A 22,791-nucleotide genomic window follows, 5' to 3' on the forward strand; every position below is an offset into this window, starting at 1 on the left:
TGTTTAACAACATGGATAATTTGGTTTGCCGTAAAAATCAATGAAGCCTAATTGTCCACTTACCATTTGAAAAGTGTTTTAGAAACGCTTCCAAAAAAAAGTGGAATGTTCACGTTTTCATACAACTCATTTTAAAGCCGTGAATCATAACAGAACATTCCTCATCCCGCATTATGGTCATCTTGTAAGATGTTGTACATTCTGGCTTCCAAGATGGCTGAATTTGTTAATACAGCAGATGCATGAAAATTATATAAGCAAAGGGTAGTGTTGTTCAGGCTGCTGACAAATGATTCTCTGAATTAAGATTGGAATTAAAATTAATTTGTCCTTGCACCTGAGGGGACAACACCAGGGTGCAGCGAGGCAATGGAACAACCTCATCAGAGTACAGGTAATGTTTTCTGCCAAGCCTCTTTATCACAAATTATTTAATCATGTAGATATGCAGCAGCTTGCATCTAGATTCATTCCTGCCAGGAGAAGAGTAGAGGCAACATTTGCCAATTCTTCCTACACCCCTCTCCCAAAAGCTTCTCTGGAGGGTTGGAAAGCCCTCTTGAACAGTGTGGAAGTGGCACTGGAAGCTTCACATGGAAACGAAATAGGCAAAAGTCACTCCCCCTTCAAAAGCTTTTTGTGGACAGAAGTCTAGATACAACTAAGAAGATTTACCTCCTGGTACCAATTCAGGCTGACTGAAAAGATGGTAAATCAAATCAGTAAATCGTAAGGGAGACAGAGAAGGCGTCCCCATTTGCAGGTTTCCATAATGAGGTTTCTAGTATAGTTTTAATTGCGTTGTTTCTTTTGTCACCATATGTCAGGATCTGGAATAGCGGAATAAAAATTGTTGTGAACGGTAGTCCTTGCCTATGCATTTAGGCTATTGTTAGGGCCAAGTTATACATTATGGCAAACCTGGGGAGGTTCACGGAATAATATTCCCGTTACCTTCTCCCCAGTGTGTGACGTATGTCCCAGTCTATTTTCACATTAGGAGAGGAGAGTGAATAAATGCATGATATATAAAACTATGCTATGGATAGCAAGGGCAGAGCAGGACACAGGAAGTTCATTTGGAGCAACCAAATGTATATTATTATTATTAATTAATTAAATTACCTTGACCCTTGAGGAGGAAGAGGTTCTATACATTTCTTATACATCTTTAATCATCCTTGAATGCTAACAAAATGTGTGTCTTTTATGACCTTTAGTGTGTAAGCCAATAAAAAGTCAAGGATAGAGGAGACCCTAAACCATGGGTAGGCAAACTAAGGCCTGGGGGCCGGATCCGGCCCAATCGTCTTCTAAATCTGGACCGCAGATGGTCCAGGAATCAGCGTGTTTTTACATGAGTAGAATGTGTCCTTTTATTTAAAATGCTTCTCTGGGTTATTTGTGGGGGCTGCCAGGTGTTTTTACATGAGTAGAATGTGTGCTTTTATTTAAAAAAGGGTGGACCAGCCCCCTGCTGAAAAAGTTTGCTGACCCCTGATATAATGTGTGTGTGCAGAACTTCAAATGGCCTCTTGGATGGTCTTTCCCCTTCCTCACCAGAGCAGCTATGCATACCCTCTTATGTGGACAGAACACAGTGGGAGGAACCTTCAGGAAAAGTGAAATGTTCCCAATAGTGCAGAAATGCAAATTTATTAACACTTATTATGGAGTAGCAATAATTAGGAGCCACCCGTATGAAAGTAGCATACATTTATTATCTATTATTATCGATCTATTCATTATTTATTATCTCTTCTTCACATGTTTAGGTTTAGCATTTCTCTGGAGTGAGAGTCTGGGCAAAGGGTTAGTTCAGTTCTACAAGGTAAAAGTGAGAGGTGAGAGGGTGAAGGAACAGAACATTGTTGCCTGGATGAAAGACAGGGTCTGTATAAGATCTACTGTGAAAGCAATGGCGATGTTGTTTGGTTAGTTGGAAACATAGGAAACCTTATACTGAATCAGACAATTGGCCCATTGAGGTCAGAAATCACTGGCAGTGGCTTTCTGTGATTTCAGGTGAGGGACATTCCCTGTCCTACCTAGAGATGCCACAGAATGAACCCAGGACTTTCTGCATACAAATTATATGATATAGCACTGTGCTTTGCTTGTGGTTATGATTGCTGAGCGCTACACATATACACTGCATGCACTTTCTATTTTGTGCACGAGTTGCATTTTATTGGTCCAAGGAGCCTGTGTTTGTATGACAGAGCAGCAATGTGTGTGTGCTTTGTTATGTGCCTGTTGGGCAAAGGGAGTTATGGTGAAGGGGGTTCCTGGTTCTTTTTCCACCGGGCAAGACTTGGGCTGCCTTGCCAATCAGCCCTCCAGGCTAGTGGTGCTTCTCTTGAATGCCAGGTTGGTGCATACTATTACCACACTGCCCTGCAGTAAATATAGAAGTTGTAGTGCAGATTTTCAAAACTGTCAGCCCTTGATGTAAGAGCCTCCCTCCTCGAAATCAACACCTCCTGTCTCCTAGCAAAGGGACAAGGCATTCAATCACTAGACAGCAATTCTGCACACTGAAATATGTGTTCTTTGTATGGCTGAATAATAAATGAAGGTTAATTTAAATTTGAAAGCACATTAGAAAATGGAATGCCATCAGGCGGTGCCAGAGAAGGATGCTCACAGCGATGGTAGTGAAGAGTAAACACATGGAAGCCTTTGAGTGCAAAAGAAAAGAAAAAAATAGGGTCCCCTCCCGAAAAACAGCAACAATGGCTGTTTGTTTTAATCGCCGCTTTATAAAACAGCTTGCCATCTTATTGAGTCAGGTTTTCCCACATTCCGATGTCACAAAAAGAATAATATGGAATGGGGTCTGGAAATGACAATAAAATTTGTCACTCGACAAAACTTTTATTTGCTCTTTTATAGCAACCACACTGCTGCCTGATTATCCTATAAAAACAAAGTATACAGTTTTACTGTTCTGTGTCACTATGTCTTTAGCAGCAAAACAGAACACACATCATTTCAGGAGTGTCTTAAATTAAATTGGCATGATGACAAGCCCAAAGAGTGTCTGTTGCAGGCATTATGGATAACCCAGCGAATTCAAGGTGTCATCCTTTACAGGCTATTGTTTAAAGCTAGCCAATATCCATCTCTTCAAGAATGGAATAATCTGCTGTCATTGCTGAAATGATGGGGATCTTGCAGAGAAGGTTAATCAGATTCCAAAGAAATCATATGTGGTCTCTGATGAATTGCAAGCCACTTTGAGATCAGTCATTGACCCCTAACAACACAGACTGTTGGAATACCTCACCAAAGACTCCTGATTAAGCTGAGTATTCATGGAATAAGAGTCAAGGTCCTCTTGTGGATCAGAAGCTGTAACAGGAATTAGAGAGTAGGAATAAATGGACAGTTCTCCCAGTGGAGACAGGTAGGAAGTGGAGTCCTCTGAGCGATCAGAATTGGGACCTACCAGGCCTCTGTCTTTCCAGGCTTCAATATCAGTTTATTGGCCTTCCTCCACTACACCCAGACAGTGTTCCCTATCATACTGAGCCTCTTCTGGCTTAGATGTTATGGAGGAGAAGAGCTGTATGTCATCAGCATAAAAAATATTTTTAATTAAGGCTACCCGCTCTCTCCTAATCACCAGTACAAAACCTAACCATTTTAGCAGCACTTACTTCATATTGCACTATAAGAAGGAAGGGCCATTTTTTGTAAAGAAGAAAAAAGGATGAAAATCTTAGCAAAGAGAACCCCCATTTATGACATCATTATCTCCACCTCCCACTCACCACCCCACCATACACATTTTAAAGCCACTGATCCAAATAAAAGCTGCCAAAACTTGTGGTCAGCCATATATATTACCTTAGTAAGTTTCCTTTGGCCACGAGTAAATGAGCGTCATGTCCATTTTCACTGGCACTAGATTCAGCCTTCTGTGTCCTTTTGTCTGCTCTGCTTGTTTGAAGCATCTGGTAAACATAAACCTCTCCACCCGACCATTCATGCTTAAATCCGAAATTACCTTCTTATTCATTCTGGTCCCGGTTGCACCACATAGTGTAGAAACCCATTTCCCCCTCATATGCTGAAATGGCTTTGGCCTACATGGTATCATTCCTTTCCAGCTCACAGCAAATGGCTTAAGTGCTGTATTTGCCACCAGAAGGTCTGCCCATTCTCTGCCTGGATGTTGCTCAACCCAGCAATTGCTCAAAGTTAGAGTTAGATTAATTATTATACAAAATATGGTGTAGAAGGACAGGAAAACTAGGATCTCTGGGTTATATCAATATAATGGCTTCAGTGCGAGAAGAGAAATCGGAGTCATAGTAGAATGCTGTGCTCCTTGAAATTTCCATAAGAATAATGGGGAAAATGTCCTGCATGAATAGTTTTTCCATTTCATTTTCTGGATTAAAAAATAGGGATTTTTGGAACTGGGAGGTGGAAACATTTCCTGAAAATCTCTTCCATTGGAAGAGAATTTAGCTTCCTCCACCCCAACCCAATTTGTTGTCATTGCTTCTTCTGTCAGCTACTGCTTCTGTACAATTTTCATTTTTATTAGTGACTACTTCTTTGCCAACACCCCTGGATCCTAGGCACTTCCGTCTTGTCCTTTTTCTTTCAGTTCCATAAGCCACCACTGTCACCTGCCTGGCAATTAACCTGGGTTTGCTGTTTCCCCCTCAAACCATCTGGATGCCAACAATGCTTTGGAACCCTTCTTAGCAATTCTGGTAGCTTCCATTATCAAAATGTTTGAAGGCAGCGCAAAACTCTTTTATAAGGAAAAAGTAATAGAACTGCAAAAAGATAGCAAAAAGAAGCAAGTGTAAAGCCCCTGGCCATTAAAACACACACACACACACACACACACACACACACACACAATGCACACTCTCTCTCTCACACACGAACAAAACCGTCAAGTGTTAAGAGAACAGCATTAACATTAAGCATTGGTTAAATGAATACATTGTGCTCAAATCTCATTTCTTCCTTCTCACCCTTAGTATTCCATTTACCATCACTTCCTCATGTCTGGCCATATTGTATCCTTCCTTGAACTTCTTTAATGCCCATGCAACATCCTTTCAGTACACCTCAAATACTAATTCTGCGGTTAAGTGTTGAGGGCAGGGAGAAATAGTCCTTTCACATAAAATGAGAAATTGAGTTATTTTCTGAAAGCAAGATGGCTAACAAACTGTCATTAGAAACCTGAAGCATTTGAGTTTCAGCCTAAAGATTCCTCCAAAGAAATGTTCCAGAATACTTTGTGTGTAGTTCTGCCTGTGACTGATGGGAGTTGGTAGTCGAAAACATACAAATGGCATCAGGCCAGTGAAGCCTGCTTTATATAGAAGAAGCTTTGTCCCTGGAAAGAGTACACACCGCCATTTCACAATGGGAACCATTTTGGGAAGCATGTGCAGGCTTAAAATACTTTCCACATGCCCATCCTGCCATTGATGGTCATGTGAACAGACCTCCAAATGTAGTGCTTTAATGTCCCATTGACTTCAGCCAGAGACTTAAGCGTGTCCTCCACAACTGCTAAAATAGCTGAAAACGTGGTCACTCTTCCACATATGTGGTTGGGGCTTGTGGCAGAGACTGGCACCTCCCTATTGGCCTCATGAGCAGTAGTGAGACTCCACATTCAAATGTGCCACAAGTAGAAAATGAAAACAGCTGCTCTTGGCTGCACCCTTTCACCTTACTCCCTCAGCAGTCAATTTTTCAAACAGTTCACCGTACGGTGGACTAGGGTGAGGCAGGATTTCTTCAAGATAGACATTCCTGGGGAACAACAGTAGGAGAGGGCAATTATTATTATTTTTGAACTTGTTGGTCACTTGTTACACAAGTGACTTACAATGTATTTCCCAGTGAATTTCAACATACTGCCCTCAACAGTTGCTTGCAGGCTTCCCTTGTCATATGGCTGGCAACTGTGGGAAGAGGATGCTGAACTAGAAAGGCCTTTGTGGTCTGATCCAGAGGGTTCTTTGTATGATCCAATGGGAGCCAGAAAGCATTCCCTTCTTTTAATCCGCCAGCCTTGCAAATTTCTGCTGCTGCAGCTCCTGCTATTTTGAGTGTCATGGACTGGCTGGACACAAAGGAGAGATGGGAGAAACCAGCGGGAAACTCCCAAGGGAAGAAGCCTCAGAGCCCAGGGATTGGCGGTGGAACGACGATGAGTGGTCAGAGGGAGGAGCAGGAGCAGACTGGGAGGAGGAGATGTCAGAAGCTGAAGAGGTAACAGGGTTTAGTAAGCAGGAAGAGTATGTGGCACAGAGAAGCTGAGAAGAAGAAGTGGAAGCAGGAGAAGAGGGAGGCCAAGAGGCAGAGATGAGTCAGGCTGGTGAAGAAGCCAGGGTGTCTCCTCTCCCCGCTGGTCCCCCAGGACCAGGAGAGGCATGAAGCAGGAGGAGCAAAGGCAGGCATGCCATCCGAGTCTTAGATTGTCTGGGAAGATCCAGGGGAGGAGGAGAGTTAGGCAGCTGTGGGAAGGCCTTCAGTCTCCACACCTGCCTCTCAGGTGTAAGACCTACTGAGAAGAGTTGCTGTGCTCATTAGGCCTGGCACTCCTGAGCAGATCTTGTTTCTTCTAATAAAGAGTTAACTTCAGTTACTCTGTGTGATTTATTACTGGCTCACTCCTGACATCGAGGAGCGCTGAGAAGCAGAAAGAGTCAGCTAATAGTCAAAGTTGAAATGGGACCATTGGAGGCTATGATGCTGATGTCTCTCCCTAAAATCAGTAGGATTAAAAAGTGCTTACCCGCAACGTGCTTATGCCCCAAATATTTCTGACTGCAGTCGAGTTTCAACACATCCCTTTTGTGTTGATGTTCTTTTCAAGCACCATCCTTGTATATTTAAATTGACAGGCATGCCCGCCCCCCTCCCCCCCATGGTTTCTGCATACAGTGATACCTCAGGTTACATACGCTTCAGGTTACAGACTCCACTAACCCAGAAATAGTGCTTCAGGTTAAGAACTTTGCTTCAGGATGAGAACAGAAATCGGGCTCCAGCAGCACGGCAGCAGCAGGAGGCCCCATTAGCTAAAGTGGTGCTTCAGGTTAAGAACAGTTTCAGGTTAAGAACGGACCTCTGGAACGAATTAAGTACTTAACCCGAGGTACCACTGTAGTTGGAAACAAACCAGAAAAGCAACCTGGATTGTAACTGGAACTCTCATTCACTACTTGCCTTAAAACTATCTACAATAACATCATGGTGGATATTTTGGACTTTCTGAAATTGCCCAATTGCTTCTTGCACTCTCTCTGTTATTTTTGCCTGTTTCACTCTGTAGCTGTTTTTATTACATTTGGAGCCGGAGTTGAAAAGGCACCTGCCTTTGGAGTGCCAGGCTGTGATTTATTTTCTGTTGCTTGGTTTCAGGCCCCAGCAGATAAGTGTCCCACTGTGTCATGTACTCCAGATTAACATGACACAACACAGCTCTGCATGATCTACAACAAGCAAATAAGACAATGCAGAGCTGCTTATTCTAAACAATGCCTCCTAATGGACACACAATCAATATAAAACCAGGGTGGTTTTTTGTTTTCAAATTGGATGATTTGTTACTCACAGACTTATGCAGCTGGCTGGCTTGTAATTCTAAAAAAGAAAATCATTGCAGCTTTGTGACAACTGCAGCGTTCGTGCTGCTAGCAAATGTCACCCATTCCAACTCTTTTTGCTTTGGAAAGGAAGAGCTTGAGTAAAATAAACATAACAAGCATATCCAAGTAATCTGCACCTAACTCATTCTATCCTACTAGCTGCTGAGTTCTTTTTCAAGGGAGGAATAGTCTCTGTGGAATGTGCTTCTCTTATGAACAAGAGTCAGGTGTCCTGCTATATAACTGCTGAAGTTTGAATACACCTGTAAATCAGCCAGAATGGAGAACTGCAAAGTAGAACAAAGTGCTGGATGAAGATTTTGGAGGATGGGACATTGAGGCAAGCTGAATGGGTTTATCTTCTCTTCACCCGTGCACATTAGCTTTCATTACCCTCTGTCCACCCAGCCATCCAGAGGGGAAGTCCAAAGCATATTCTGGTCATGGCTTATATGGCAGGAGACCGCAGACAGCAAGGGGCAGGAAGGTAGCCAGGTGGTTACAGGGATGCCCAGTCATCCCTGGAGTGGGTGCCTCAGCAGGTGTCCCACAGGGCTTAATCCTGACACCAGCCCTGTCAGAACACAGATACAAGAGGATTAAATGGCACAAATTAAGTACTTTACACCTCTTCTTGAGGCTTTGTCCAAAGGTAGAAATGAGTGAAGCATTGGTAAGAGAAGGAAATGGCTTTGGCACATAAAATTATCTCCTCTCAGATATTGCTCACCTTGGAGTGAGAGTTGCTGGGGGGAGAGAGAAGACGAAGCCACCAGGAACCGTGTGTCTGATTATTCAGGAGCTGCTAGAGCCAATTATAAGGGCCAGCATTTTGCCAGTGTTAATTCTCAACTCTGGCTTGCATGTGTGCTTATTTATTGCAGCAGAGAAATTGCACTCTTGCTTAGTAAGTGAAATGTATGTCTATTGTCTCCTTGGAAGATTTGAGATTCCAAGAGAGAGTTAAAATGTAGCTAAGATGCCTTGTTGCTGCTTTTGTTGTCATGCAATGCAAAAATCCTCTGCTCCGTAAACAGCGCTGTTGTTTCCTTTTTTGGATAAGAACTAGAGCTGCAATACAGAAATTGCTGACAGAGGCAGAAGCAAAACTCTTCTGATCTTCCAGTGACACCTACAGTTAAGAGAGCTATAGTCTCTTTTGAAGAGCTGGAACCATACAGATCAGTTTGGTTCTGGGACACATAACGAAGGGAGCTTTTTAGGAATCTTACAGTTTAAGCTTGGAGTGTTAACTCTGCTTACCTGGCAGGAAGCCCCATTGAATCCAATGGTACTTACTTCTGAGTAGTAATGGCAAAAATTGCACCCTGGTAGGACTACTGAGTACAACAGTATACAATGCAATACTTAGAAGTATGTTCATAAGATTTTAAATGTTCCTACAAAGCTGCACATGGCTCCGATGCTGCAAAGTTTAAGTGAGTGTTAAAAACTCCCCTTTTGGATTGCTTTTAATAATTAAGTCCTGTCTAGGGACTGCTCCTGATGTCCTGAGTCTTGATACTGCTGTCACATGTATTGTTTATATTTGTTTTAACTGTCGTGTATAGCTTTAAAATCTTTTAAATGGACTGTTATGTGGCTGCTATTGGTGTGCTTAGTTTTATGGATGTTAACATATTTAATTTTGTCAGCCACCTTGGGTGGGCTATGCCCCTAAAGGCAGCATATAAACACTTCTATAAATAATAAATAAAATAAAATTTCCTGGAAGACATAAATACAAAAAATAAATAAATCAGTAATTAAGGATTCTGATTCCCCTCCTCCAGCTTAATTATATATCATAAATGCAAGGAATTCCACTGTATTTTACCCACACACACAAATTGTTGACTTTCGGATCATTCAGGTTATTTTGTGCTTTTATGGAAACGCAACAGCTTGTCTAACCAAGCCTATCATTGTTTACATCGTAATTTATTTGGGATGAAAGATAAGTAAATCAAGAGTCCTTTATTTTGCCAGGAGTTAACTCTCCGTTCAGTTTACCTCTTGAAACCTTGCTTCTCAATAAATCAGGGATGGAGATGAGCTAAACAGTTGTTTTCCCAAGGTAAGCAATTGTGTAAACAGGCAGAATATCTAATCATCACCATGAGCAGGTGGGATCCAATTTTGCCAGCTGCAAAGCCTGTTTAGTTTACAATTTGATAGATTATAGCTACAGCTGGCTGTGTGACCCCTCTTGCCAGGATTGCTTTAGAAGGAAGAGGAATAGAGGAACCATTCCTTCTTTGGTTATATCCTTGGTTTAAAGCAGTTTAAGGTAGCTGGGAGATAAGAAGAGGGCTTTCATAAAAGGCCTTTGTAAAAGAGGGGATTAAGATTAGTTATTTTAATTTATGCATTCAAATACATTTGAATGGGGAGCTTGCCATACACTAGTCCACATAAAGATATTAAAACAGAACAGTGCAGTCAGAAGTGTTTTCTGATGTACTCAGCATTTATTTATTTGTAAACGAATTTATATGCCACCTTTCATTTTGAGGAGATATTTACACTGCAAGTTTATTTCTGAAGATTATTTCACAGATCTTCTGAAGCAACAGAGAATGTCTAAGGGCTTATCCACACGCACCTTTCCTCTGCTCTTTCCAGGTATGGACTATACTTTAAAGCTCAGGTCCGAGAGCCCTTTTTGCTCCAGAGCTTTCCCTATGAAAATCCACTCTCAAAGCTCAATCAGAGCAAATGGCAATCCTCAGAAATCCCTAACTGATGTTTGCTTAGTGTGCACACTAAAGAGTGACTTTTTGCCGGGAAAGCCGATTTTAAAAAATGGAAGATAGCCAGAATGATGCTGGGTTCCATAAAAGGAGATGCCATAATTAAATAGCTCATTCTTACTAATACTTTTGGCAAATGCAGATGTCTTATGTGTGATTGGCATTTGGCTTCATAACACCCAGGCACACTTGGCTACCCTTATTTGACTTCTCTATTGCACTTTTCATTTGCTGCTACAGTAAGGTCGTTAAATATATCTTTCACTTTTTCAAGTCCTTGAAAACAGATTGGTAAGCTTTCTCCTTGGGGGTGATTTGTAAATTGCTTTGCAGAAGGCTTAAGCTCATGATGAATACGACTAGAAAAAGTTTCATCAGAGTTGCACTCTGGTGTCATTTTTCATCAGGTTGTTTCAGCCACTCACAGAAATGCAATATGTCAAACTTTATCTCTGCCTGGCTTTTACAAAACATTAATGAATTAAAAAAAATTGATGCCTTTGTAGACATCGTGCATTTGTTGAGTTCAGCTGGACGAGGTGTTCAAAACTCATCTCAAAGAAGTAAAAACAAACAAACCTTCCAGTTGCAAAATATAGAGCTTGCTGCAATGAAGTTGGAATACTTCATTCATGGAATCGTAGAATTGGAAGGGACCCCGTGAATCCAGATGTAAAGTTGCTATGTATATTACAAGTTAGAGGCTGATACTAGTAAAAATGAAGTTTCTTATAACATAAAATTTCAAAAAGATTGTGGCTACATATTACCAAAATTCAGGAAATCAACAGTCCAGGACAAACCAAGGAATGGATGGTTGCATTTAATGAGTATGTATGAATAATTTGTGTACTATTTAAGTAGCCCTTGTAAAGATGAAGGGTTGCAGCCAATTGTGTTTTTCTGTTCATATAATAGTCATTAATCTAGTGGAGGCTCTCTAATGGATGTAGAGTGGAGGTGAGTTTTCCTCACCTCAGCTTCCTCCTGCAGCTCACACAGATTTTCTGGATGGAGCTGTGAAGAGGGCTACAGGAGAGGGGGAATTGTAAAAATCTTCTCCCCCTTACTTAAATTACGGACACACCCACTGGATCAGAAACCCTTCCATTGGTATGGCAGTACAGTCATAGTGTTTTTATTGTCATCTATCTCATTTATAGTATTTGACATTTTGGAGAAGACCAAGTGTATCGGCCATCTAGGGACACAACATGTGTTGAGATCACATGTTAAGGTAGCCAATTTGGCTCTCAAAATGACTGTGGTTAAAGGATAATGATAACGTGGATGGACTCTGTTATGTACTGAAGTTCTCACCCTGGGCCAGCAGGGGGATACTGTAGATAGTTTTCACTCAGGTCCACGTCAGTTATTTTAGGCGGGAAACCCTGGGTTGTTGTTGCTACAATGTTGACAGCCGGCTGCCTATAAAAGCAGGCCGGCTGAGCTGTTTGCTGTTCAGTTCTGTCCAGCTTACAAATAAAGAGCTGCTCTGGAGAAATCGCCGTGTCATCTGCTATGTTCGCCCACAACTTAACAGACTCAGTCTGTAATGTAATGCACATAGCACAGTTTCCCCTTTGTTGAGTATTTGTAGCATGTCGATGTTGCAGTTTTGTTGGTATTGATTAAGAAAAGAGTTGAAAGGGGTAGGGAAAGGAGTGGATTTCTGTAATGACAAAGGAATTATACCTGGAATCCATGTACTGAGTGGTGAATTCTGGACCTCTTCTCTACTAGATGTCTAACCGAAGCCATTTCTGTTTCCTAAAATCATTAGAGAAATTTATTCCTCTGTTCATATTTGTTAACCGGGTCTCATTAAATCACGTCAAGTGGATAAATGCTGCTTCCTTGTGCTGAAAAAGAAACTGAGGAGCATTGCAATTAACTTACTTGCCTAAAGCAATACAGCAAATCATTGAGAGGTTGCTGTGAGTCGCCTGGAATTCACCAGAAAACCTGCCCTTAAAGTTCCGTCAGCTTGAATGAGACCCATATAGATGAGAGAGACCCTGATAAGAAAGAGTTGGTTGCCTCTCGAATCTCATCTTTCCTTGGTGTACTTTTCCTTTGTAAATACAGTGAAACTCATCCAATTGTCTGTAATCGGTTTTTAAGTCCTTGGTAGAACTTACAATTGCCTCATCCAAGGTTTTAAAAGTCCTAATTTTATCTGACACCCTGCATGGTATTTCGTTACAAAGGGATGTCAGGGAAACAAATGTTCAGAAATGGCATGATTCTAACAATCTAAGGAGAGCCCTACTGAGAACTTCTTATATACACTAGAGGCCAATCTAGCTCAGCATTCTGTTTTCACAGTGGCTCCGTGGGAGAGCATGCAGAAGGTTCCAAGGTCAATCCCCAGCATCTCCTGCTATGGCTGGGAGAGACCTCTCTCTGAAATGCTGGAGAGCCACTGTCAATCAGTGTAGACACTACCGACAAACCACAGGTCTGCCTTGGTATAAGATAGCATGCTATATTGCTAGCTAATATTCAGTGGCATATTGCTTCTGATACTGGAGGTAATATGTAGCCATCTCTATTGCAGACTTCCAGCAAACCTAGAAGGGGTTGCTGAGCACAACAGAACGTAAGAGATCAAGTAAATATGTAGTAGGGTGGCCCAAGGACTCTTGATACGTTTCATCAAATACTTCCTTTCTTTCCATAGGTGAGAACAATATGTTAGAAGAAACCTGGGCGTACTGGTGAAATAGCAGCTCTGTGTCATGTACCCACTTTGGAAAGGTGTGGTACAAGTCACTTGGAGTCCTTCTGTCATTATATGGTGTATTTCTTCCCAGTCTGCATCACTGCCTATTGATGGGCAGATGGAGAGATGCTCAGCCTAATGACATGACCAGGCCATGTCGTTCATTCCACTATACACTGTGCAGGGAGATTTTGGCATGAAGTTTCTATTTGGAGATATAGCTCCCATTTTTCCACTTTGAAAACATGATATAAGTTTTTTAGACCATATAGTTCCACCCTTTGTTGTTGTTGTTGTTGTTGTTTAGTCGTGTCCGACACTTTGTGATCCCATGGACCAGAGCACGCCAGGCACTTCTGTCTTCCACTGCCTCAAGCAGTTTGGTCAAACTCATGTTTGTATCTTCGAGAACACTGTCCAACCATCTTGTCCTCTGTCGTCCCCTTCTCCTTGTGCCCTCCATCTTTCCCAACATCAGGGTCTTTCCCAGGGAGTCTTATCTTCTTATGAGGTGGCCAAAGTATTGGAGCCTCAGCTTCAGGATCTGTCCTTCCAGTGAGCACTCAGGGCTGATTTCCTTAGGAATGGAGAGGTGTGATCTTCTTGCAGTCCATGGGACTCCCTTATACTTGCATTATTCATGTTTATAACATATCATTGGCTGCCTGGGTTGTGTGTCTACTGGCTAGATATAAATAGTATCTATTAATAAAATAATTTCCTGGGATTCTTATTGGAGAAACCACGGCAGTGTATTCTGTTTAGACTCTTAAGACTAGACACTCCTTACAATAATTCACTATTTATATGAGCAGAATATTCAGTTTTTGCTACATGGTACCATATGATTCTGGGTTGTAAAGGTTTAATATAATATTTAAACATGTAACAAAGTGTGTGAGAGCAGTTTCAAAAAGATAGGGCCCATACTTTATCATCATGCAGATTAAGGTTGCACAAATCTGCCATTTAAAAAACTTTTACTGCTTTGTCACCAGCAACACACTGTAAATTCTATAAAGACTGAAAATACACATTTATTGGTTATATTTTATTCTTACCTTGTTTATTTTTTAAAAAATAATATTTATTAAAGTTTTAAAGGTTACAAAAAGAAAAAAGAGAAAACACCAAATTACACAAAAACAAGACAACACATCACAATAAGGAAAAAGAAAAAAAAGAAAAAAAAAGAAAAATAGAAACAATTAAAAAAAAACACAACGAACCTTCCCATAACTTATCTTTCATTTGCTTGTTTCCTTGACCTCCTCACACCTCCCTTTTTTGTATTCTAGTTCGGTTAGCTATTTCAGCAAATCCTTTCCATCTTTCCCAGTTTTTGTCCTATAATTTATCTTAATATAATGTAACTTTACTTTCCCTCCTTTCACCAATTAACAGTCTATTTTTTCTTAATCCTATATAACATTTCTGCTAAAACCACATAACTTCATTCCAACATCCTTCTAACATTCCTTAATTTTACAATGTTTCTGTAAATAAACTTTAAATTTCTTCCAATCTTCTTCCACCGACTCTTCTCCCTGGTCTCGGATTCTGCCAGTCATTTCCGCCAGTTCCATGTAGTCCATCACCTTCATCTGCCTATTCTTACCTTGTTTAATTCAGTTTAACCACAGTTGTACTTCACACGCCACACAACGCAGAGGTCTTGCTACCAAAACACAATGCATTCTCAGGAAATAATTTGTTGGGCACGTGAAAATGGAGAGATGCTATTGGGCGACAGGGAAAAGGCAGAACAGCTCAACACCTACTTAGCTGCAGGGGAGGGTGACCAAGATGATCAAGGGTCTGGAAACCAAGCCTTAGGAGGAACGGTTGAGAGAGTTGGGTATGTTTGGCCTGGATAAGAGAAGACTGAGAGGAGACATGATAGCCATCTTCAAATATCTAAACAGCTGTAACATGGAAGATGGAGCAAGCTTGTTTTCTCCTGCTCCAGAGGATAGGACCCGAACCGGAGGATAGGACCCAGGGTATAAATAATAAATTATTATTATTATTATTATTATTGGAGATTGCTTGGATGGCCATCTGTCACGGATGCTTTAGTTCAGATTTCTGCATTGCAGGGGTTAGATTACGTGACCATTGGTCCATGCTTAGCTTTCCACTGAAAACATAAAAGTGCTTAATCTGGCTAGATATACCTTTACTCTGTGTGGTTTTGAAGCATGTTTTTTATTTGTATACGGCTATGAGCATAACTGCCTTTCTGGATTTTCCTGGTTGCTGATTTTATAAGTTGATACGTTTGGTTTTGTTTCTTAAAACAAACAAACAAACAAACAAACAAACAAGAGAAATACACTAAAATAAAAATTATCACCTGTATTTAAACTAGCGATTTTAAGAAAGAACACAGTAAGCTTCATCCAACTAAGCTATAGTCAGAATACACACATTGAAATTAATGGACCTAAGTTAGCCATATTCATGAACTTCAATAAAGACTAATGTTGCATACAACTCAATTTTGTCAATCCATCATTATTTTAATTTGGGGTACACTTAAATTCATACAGCAATAAATACACTCAAGCTGTAACTTTCAATAATAATGACAACCTGTCTCTCCACTGACCAAACTACTAGCTCAGTTTATTCTCCACTTGTCAGTGTGGAACAGTACAGTGACCTGATACTACTATACCAGTGTGAGTAGATAAATAGGTACCGCTGCGGTCAGAAGATAAATGGCGTTTCCGTGCACTCTGGCACTCATCACAGTGTCCCGTTGCACCAGAAGTGGTTTAGTCCTGCTGGCTACATGACCCAGAAAGCTGTCTGCGGACAAACACTGGCTCCCTCAGCCTGAAGCGAGATGAGCGCTGCATCCCATAGTCGCCTTTGACTGGACTCAACTGTCCAGGGGTCATTTACCTTTTACTACTGGTCATACTGTTGGTATAAACCTCATTGCACCTTCTCTAGTTAAGGACCACTTAAGAGCTGTACTGTGTGTGTGTGTGTGTGTTGTTGTTACTGTTGTTTTTAAATCAGGTGAGTTACTTTCTTTGGTGTCCTTTATTACCTGCAGATCCAACACGATTTATGGTGGCACCTAACAGCATGGATGTCACTGCTGGCGAAAGTATTCTTCTGCCTTGCCAGGTATCTCATGATCACCCGCTAGATATTCTGTTTACTTGGTCATTTAATGGACACCTGATAGACTTTGAAAAAGATGGGGATCACTTTGAAAGAGTTGGAGGGGTAAGTATCACTATTAGTAATCCACCAAGGCAATTCTTTATGAGTGCTGAGAATTTCAGCAATGAGCAAGATATATTTATGGGCAGACCTACAACTCTAGCTGTGTTTATATCTTTAGAGCACATTTCCTCCCCTCAAAGGATTCTGGGCACTGTATTTTACCCCTCACAGATTTACAGTTCTGAGCAACCTTTAACAAACTACATTCCCCAGAATTCCTTGAGTGTGGGAAATGTGCTTTGAACGTCTTTTAAAGGTATAGTATGCATGCAGCCTCTGCCAGCTTCCAACACCGGGTGTGTACACACCTACACACTCAAACTGTAATAGTATGCAACATAATAACTCCAGCAATGAAATGCTTCATTTCTGTACTGTCTACAGTGTCAGTACAGTTCACTCTCCCTTGAGCTGACAGTGCAATCGGAACAAAGTACTTTGCTGCCGGTGTAAACCAGTACTGTTTAAGAATATCAGTGTGAATTGGTGCACTGAATAGATATACCTGCTGTGAAAACAAACCCATGTTTAACTGACCACTCCTAATAAGGGACATGGGAAGAGTGGGACACTGAATCCTCTGCTGGACCCAAAATCCTGCCAGCTTCTGCCACCAGTGAGATGAGAGGAGTGCCTTATCACCATTTTTCTTTTGCTCCATCAGTTCCAAGCTGGTGTAGCTCAGTGGCCAACAGGTTAGACCAGGGTTTTCCAAACTTGGGTCTCCAGCTGTTTTTGGACTACAACTCCCATTATCCCTAGCTAGCAGGACCAGTGTCCAGGGATGATAGGAATTATAGTCCAAAAACAGCTGGAGACCCAATTTGGAAAACCCTGGGTTAGACCCTCATGGGATCCATGGAGCTTAGCATCAAGCAGATGCCAAGTTCCTGCTGCACTGCTTTGAAATGGCCTGTTTGAGGGCCTTTCTCCTGACGGCTGGAGGACTGCAAGCAGTAGCTTACTACCATTTTAGGTGGAGCTGGGGGCATCTGCTGCAGTGAAACCCCACCATCACCAGTAGTCCTCTGCACTACTAAAGCTGGCAGAGAGGATATGAAATACAACCTACCTGCTCCCGCACCCCCCAATGACATCAAGGCACGGTTGGGGGCAGGATTGCAGCCTAATTCTTTCCGATTGTCTTGCTAGTGTGGTAATCTTTGTATCTCCTCAGTTGCATTGTCCAAAGAGTAATTTCTCAGAATTCTCTGCTTTTCAGAAGCTACAGATCATTAGCAAATCATGACAAATGTTCAACTTTGCACTGACATAGAAACAAATGTGAAGTTAGGTCTTAAGCGTTTGCCAGTAGTTTGCATTATTTGTCACCAGCCTTATTTGCATTATTTGTCACCACCCTTCACAGCTTAAAAAAAGAAATTGGATGACATTCAACTAAGCTCTACACGGAAGTGGACCCACTGAAATTAATGAACACGAATATGTTATGTCAATTAATTTCGACAGATCTACTCTGAGTAATACTTATTTGCATACCACCCATTACTGCTAAGCAGGAAGCCACAGATGGTGTCTGAGAGGCAGATTGCCACCTTTTCTATATAATGGAGATCAGCTTATATTTAGTATATGTGTTACCAAAATCCAAAATGGCAGAGACAGCAAGCTGTTCTTTGAAACTGAAATAAGAATGGGTGGGTTCTATACTACATAGAATGCAACGCTCCTGTATGGGAATATACAGCTCTGATGGCATCATATGAGGCTGCACATGACTTTGTCTTTACCCTTCTCACCAGAGCCCAGAAACTTACCTACAGCCTTGCAATAAATCCTGCCCACATAATCAGGCTCTATTTTATCCCTTCTGCTGCTGCAGTTGTCTAGTGTATGCAGACTTTCAGCCATGCTTTGGGTTCCAGAGATGCTCCAAGCAGCTGCTACAGCATCTTCTAAACCATCCTCATAATCACCCCCTTATCCCTGGCTGTTAAGGGAATCAGGCTTCAGAAACATTATGGAAACTTGGACCAGAATCCAAAGAGCTATAGAACTGGTACTGTTCATGATCACAAGGAGCCCTTAGACTTACCAAACAGCAGCCCCCTCCCTGCTCTCCCCATGTATGGCAAACTGCTTTATAATCAAAGGGAACTTCAAACACAGCTTGTGATACGACATAGGAGACAGCTGTTGAAATGGGAGAAAACTCTATTTCCACTGGGCTAGTGCAAGCCCCTTTCATGAGCAGCTCTTTGGATCCTAGCCACTGTCTAATATCCATCCTGCATTTATGCAATGCTGTTTGAGTTTCTCCTAGTTTTAGCAGTACATGCAAGAGCGACACCAAGCCTCTGGCTTGTATGCTTGCTCCCATGCCTCTTCTCTGGCATAAGCATGAGATGAGAAGCCCCCACTTCCTGTTTAATCAGAATTCTTCATTATGTCTGAATTCAGGGGAACTGTGGTTCCTGAGAAAAAAAGCTGTGATCCAACCTTGGTTTGTGACCGCTGTTTGTTCTCAAACAAGTTTAAACCAGAGTTCCTTGAATTCAAACATAATGAGAAACTGGTTTGTTTAAAAAGGTAAGTGAAAGTTTTTGATCTCCTTACTATTCCATCAGAAGAGAAGAGGTGAGAAAACATGAGCCTGAGGCACAGGCATATGGCAGTAAACTATGGTTTAGCATTACCGCCATACGAATTTCTATTCTGTCTACATGCTAAGCTGCACACACATATAGATGGAAAATGAGTGTGACACAGCTGGAGTACAGCAGGCTATTTTGCTTGGCTTCAGTAGCTTGTATTTAGGTATGGGGAGAAATTTGGTTCAGTTCTCAATTAAGGGCAAATCTACCCAATTCATACTTTCTGAAAAAGTACATGGACCAAAATAGAGCATTCCTTTGAAATCTGCACTTCTTTAAATTTTGCAGTTCATTTTTCCTAGCAAGTAATGCAACAACAAAAAAATGCATATACCAGGGTAGAGAACACATTAAAATGCACATATTAGTGAATTTTGAAATAGCATGAGAAGATGTATTATATTAGGGGAAAATGCTTTGGGGAAAATAGGTATAGAATGAAAAATTGAAGACAAACTTTCATGAAGATTTTAAAATCCTGAATTTGAGATTGAGAAAACTGAAAGAAATTGAAATTGACAGATCTGCCTGCTCCTACTTGTAGTCAAGGCTTTTTAAACATATACCATATTTTAAAATCGGGGGAGATTGCCCCTGTGTATAAGACTACACCCCCCTTTTTAACCTTATTTTTTTTAGTAAAAAATCCTAGTCTTATACATGGAAAAATACGGTAGATCATTTTAAAGCCATTTGAACAGTAGTCACTGTTGCTGCTACTTATGAAGCATTTTTGTTTTCAAAATGCTGTACCCTCTGCCTTTATTTTTTTTTACCTCATGTAAAATGGTCATCAGCTATTTTAAGATAAGCCGAGGCCAAGCGCTAGTAATTTGCCCAAGGCAAATTAAGCCAGTGCTACCTGGAACCAGCCATCCCAGATCCAAACTCTGAGCCATACTGGTTTTCATTCCACAAACAGAAGAGGAAATTGCAGTTGCAAACATTAGCTGCCATCCCTTGACTATCAGGACAGGTGCTGAAACGCGAAAAGCTGTGGAAGATAAAATAAATCATTTAAAAGTTCTGCCCTGCAGGGGGCATAGCAGCGCGACAACAGCTGTGGCTTGCAATTACACGTAATTGTATCCCCAAACCCCAAAATATGTACTATATTAATATCTCTCAATTAAAAGGCTGCAACTGCAATCTTATGCTTAGATTTCTAACTTGTTAAGCACTGCCTGGTGGACAGAGAAAATGTGTTTGGGTGAGTGTGTTTTTCGAGTCACACAATCATGCAGAACCATAATTAGTTACCTGCAATTGCTAATCATACATGAGCATTTGGCATTTGGAAAAACAAATTATCCTTCTTTCATGCTAGGTAATGCACATGTCCTCAGAGAGCACTGTCCTCATGACCTTTTAATACAAAAGCCAGGCAATCGAAATGCTGGCTGCGGCACAAAGACTGTGGAAGCTGTTAACAAATGCGTCCCAATTTGGGCTGGTGCTCACTTGTTAAATGGATGTAGGAGGAATGCAGACATCTGAATAGCAATGAAGGCTATAAACTGGATGTCTGGAGTATGGCAGAGCACAGCCCACCGTTCCCTCCCCCCCCCCATCCGTCAAATCACATTTGCGGCAACAATTTGACTGACCCAAAGCTCCTATGTCCCTTATAGGCAACCATACTTTCAGCTCTTATCTTCAAGGAGAGCTCACATATATTAAATAGGTTATGGGTTGCGTTATGAGCGTTTTCATCAGCTGATGTAAAATAAATCCATTAGCCACAGTTGTCCTTCATGTGATAATGATGTTTAGAGCTCATTAAAAAGTAATTGTAACCACTTTCCCTTACTTTATCAGCAGGATTCAGCTGGTGATTTGATGATCAGAAGCATCCAGCTGAATCACGCTGGAAAATACGTCTGCATGGTGCAAACAAGTGTGGACAAGCTATCAGCTGCTGCAGACCTGATTGTAAGAGGTATTTGAATTTTGTTGCCGTTGTTGTAGTAAAACTACTGTTCCCACCAACCGCTGCTATGGATAATAACATAAAGCACAGCTTGAGAGAGTTTACTACGCTCGATAACTAGCAGCCTATGAAGTACTACTGATTATTTGGTACAAAATATGGAGGGGGGGTCTTCTATCGAACCTTAAATGGTAACAACATGCGCTAATTATTTATTTAGTTCTGTTTGAAATGTTGATGGCGGTGTTAATTTGCTGAATGTAGATGTGCACGGAGGCAGTTTTTTATGTGACAATGTACTTTGCTGAAAACCCTGAGGCCTTGTGCATGTACTGATTCCCTGTACCCCTTGGTGTGAACACAGTTTCACCTCATGGCATTTCATGAGGGAATGGCATTTCAGCTAGGGTCAGGCAGTGGCAATTTGCTTGCAAGTTTTGCCCTTTTACAAATTTGCATAGGCACATACTGCCTTCCTGTGACACTTCAGTGGGTCACTTAGTTGGGCAGGATGGGGTTGAAAATTACATATGTTCTTTCACTTCTCCCTAGTTTTAACCATTGCTCAGCAATGCACATGTGCAATAATGTGCAAGTGATGGCTTGCACAAAAGAAAAGAAACCAATGGGGTTTTTTGTGCTGCGCAATGGCCACTTCAGCTAAATATGCTTGGCAAACAGCTGCTATACAATGGTACCTCAGGTTAAGTACTTAATTCGTTCTGGAGGTCCATTCTTAACCTGAAACTGTTCTTAACCTGAAGCACCACTTTAGCTAATGGGGCCTCCTGCTGCTGCCGCGCTGCCGGAGCACGATTTCTGTTCTCATCCTGAAGCAAAGTTCTTAACCCGAGGTAATATTTCTGGGTTAGTGGAGTCTGTAACCTGAAGTGTATGTAACCTGAGGTACCACTGTACATTGCAAATGGTGGTGGCTTACACAGAAAATGAAAAACCAGTCCCCTTCACGTCATGCATTGGTCACTTCAGCTCAGCAGCTGTCAAAGGGGTGTTGCACCTGGATCATTCAAGTAGCCAAGCTCAGTTACTGATCCAGTTACAGGTGATTAGAACAGAGATAGATTTGGAGTCTGGAAGTTGAAAGCTAAACTGGCAGCAATTTTATCATTGTCCAGTGTTGGCATGGGGCCAGAAAATAAATTCAGTTCTCAAAATTTTTGGAAATGTTACAGCAATTTTGACTTGGGACAGTGAGACAGCTGCTCCCTAAAATGAAATCAGATTTTAAGATACAGAGTGCCCCAATACATTTCTTGCTATTGCTCATTTTATGTTGGCTGTTGTTATTATGGGGTGAACATTTGATATGAGATTTACTGATTTTAGTTAGAATTTATTCCCATGCTGCCTTTCAGAAAACAAGGAAGGCTTACAGATTTGTGGCTTTGGGCATAACACACAGGATAGACTTAAGATAGTTTAATGATAATTATGTCATCTCACCGAACCCTGGGAAATGTAGTGCTGTGGAAAAGACTAAATATACTTAATACGGAATCCTTTTTACTCGTTAAATTAAAAATCCCAGGATTCTTTTGAGGGAGCTATGGCAACTGTAGTGGTATAATATATTTGTTCCGTAGTTAGGACCAACGTTTCATGACATCCATCTATTGGAAATGGGTTTTTTTCCCCCTCCCCCAGATAGCCTGCACTGTGACAGTATTTATTCAAGCATTTTTCTGCAGCCTTTTATAGTGGAAACCTTCAAGGCAGATAAGGATATCATGATAAAAACAATCAAACAGGAGCATAAGTGCAGCAGCTACAGCTGGATCCTGTTGGTGGCCCAGATCCTCACCCACCTCATCCCACAAGGCCAGCCTTGATAGCTGGGCAGGGCCATTCACCTGTCTGCCACTTT

General features: G+C 41.3%; 1 protein-coding gene across 15 annotated transcripts in view; it reads left to right on the forward strand.

Moving 5' to 3' along the window:
* LOC310756452 (contactin-4) overlaps positions 1–22,791 on the forward strand; it is a 536,818-nt gene that overhangs the window by 488,105 nt on the left and 25,922 nt on the right. For 13 of the 15 annotated variants that reach the window (XM_083600569.1, XM_083600560.1, XM_083600559.1 and 10 more), the window contains 2 exons: positions 16,186–16,361; positions 20,795–20,915. In XM_083600569.1, the coding sequence (XP_083456695.1) occupies positions 16,186–16,361; positions 20,795–20,915 (297 nt within the window). The remainder of the gene's footprint in view (positions 1–16,185; positions 16,362–20,794; positions 20,916–22,791) is intronic. The other 2 variants (XM_083600561.1, XM_083600568.1) reach the window with 1 other exon arrangement.

The sequence above is a fragment of the Podarcis filfolensis genome (genome assembly GCF_964270895.1).
Source record: "Podarcis filfolensis genome assembly, chromosome: 2".
Classification (NCBI taxonomy): Eukaryota; Metazoa; Chordata; class Lepidosauria; order Squamata; family Lacertidae; genus Podarcis; species Podarcis filfolensis.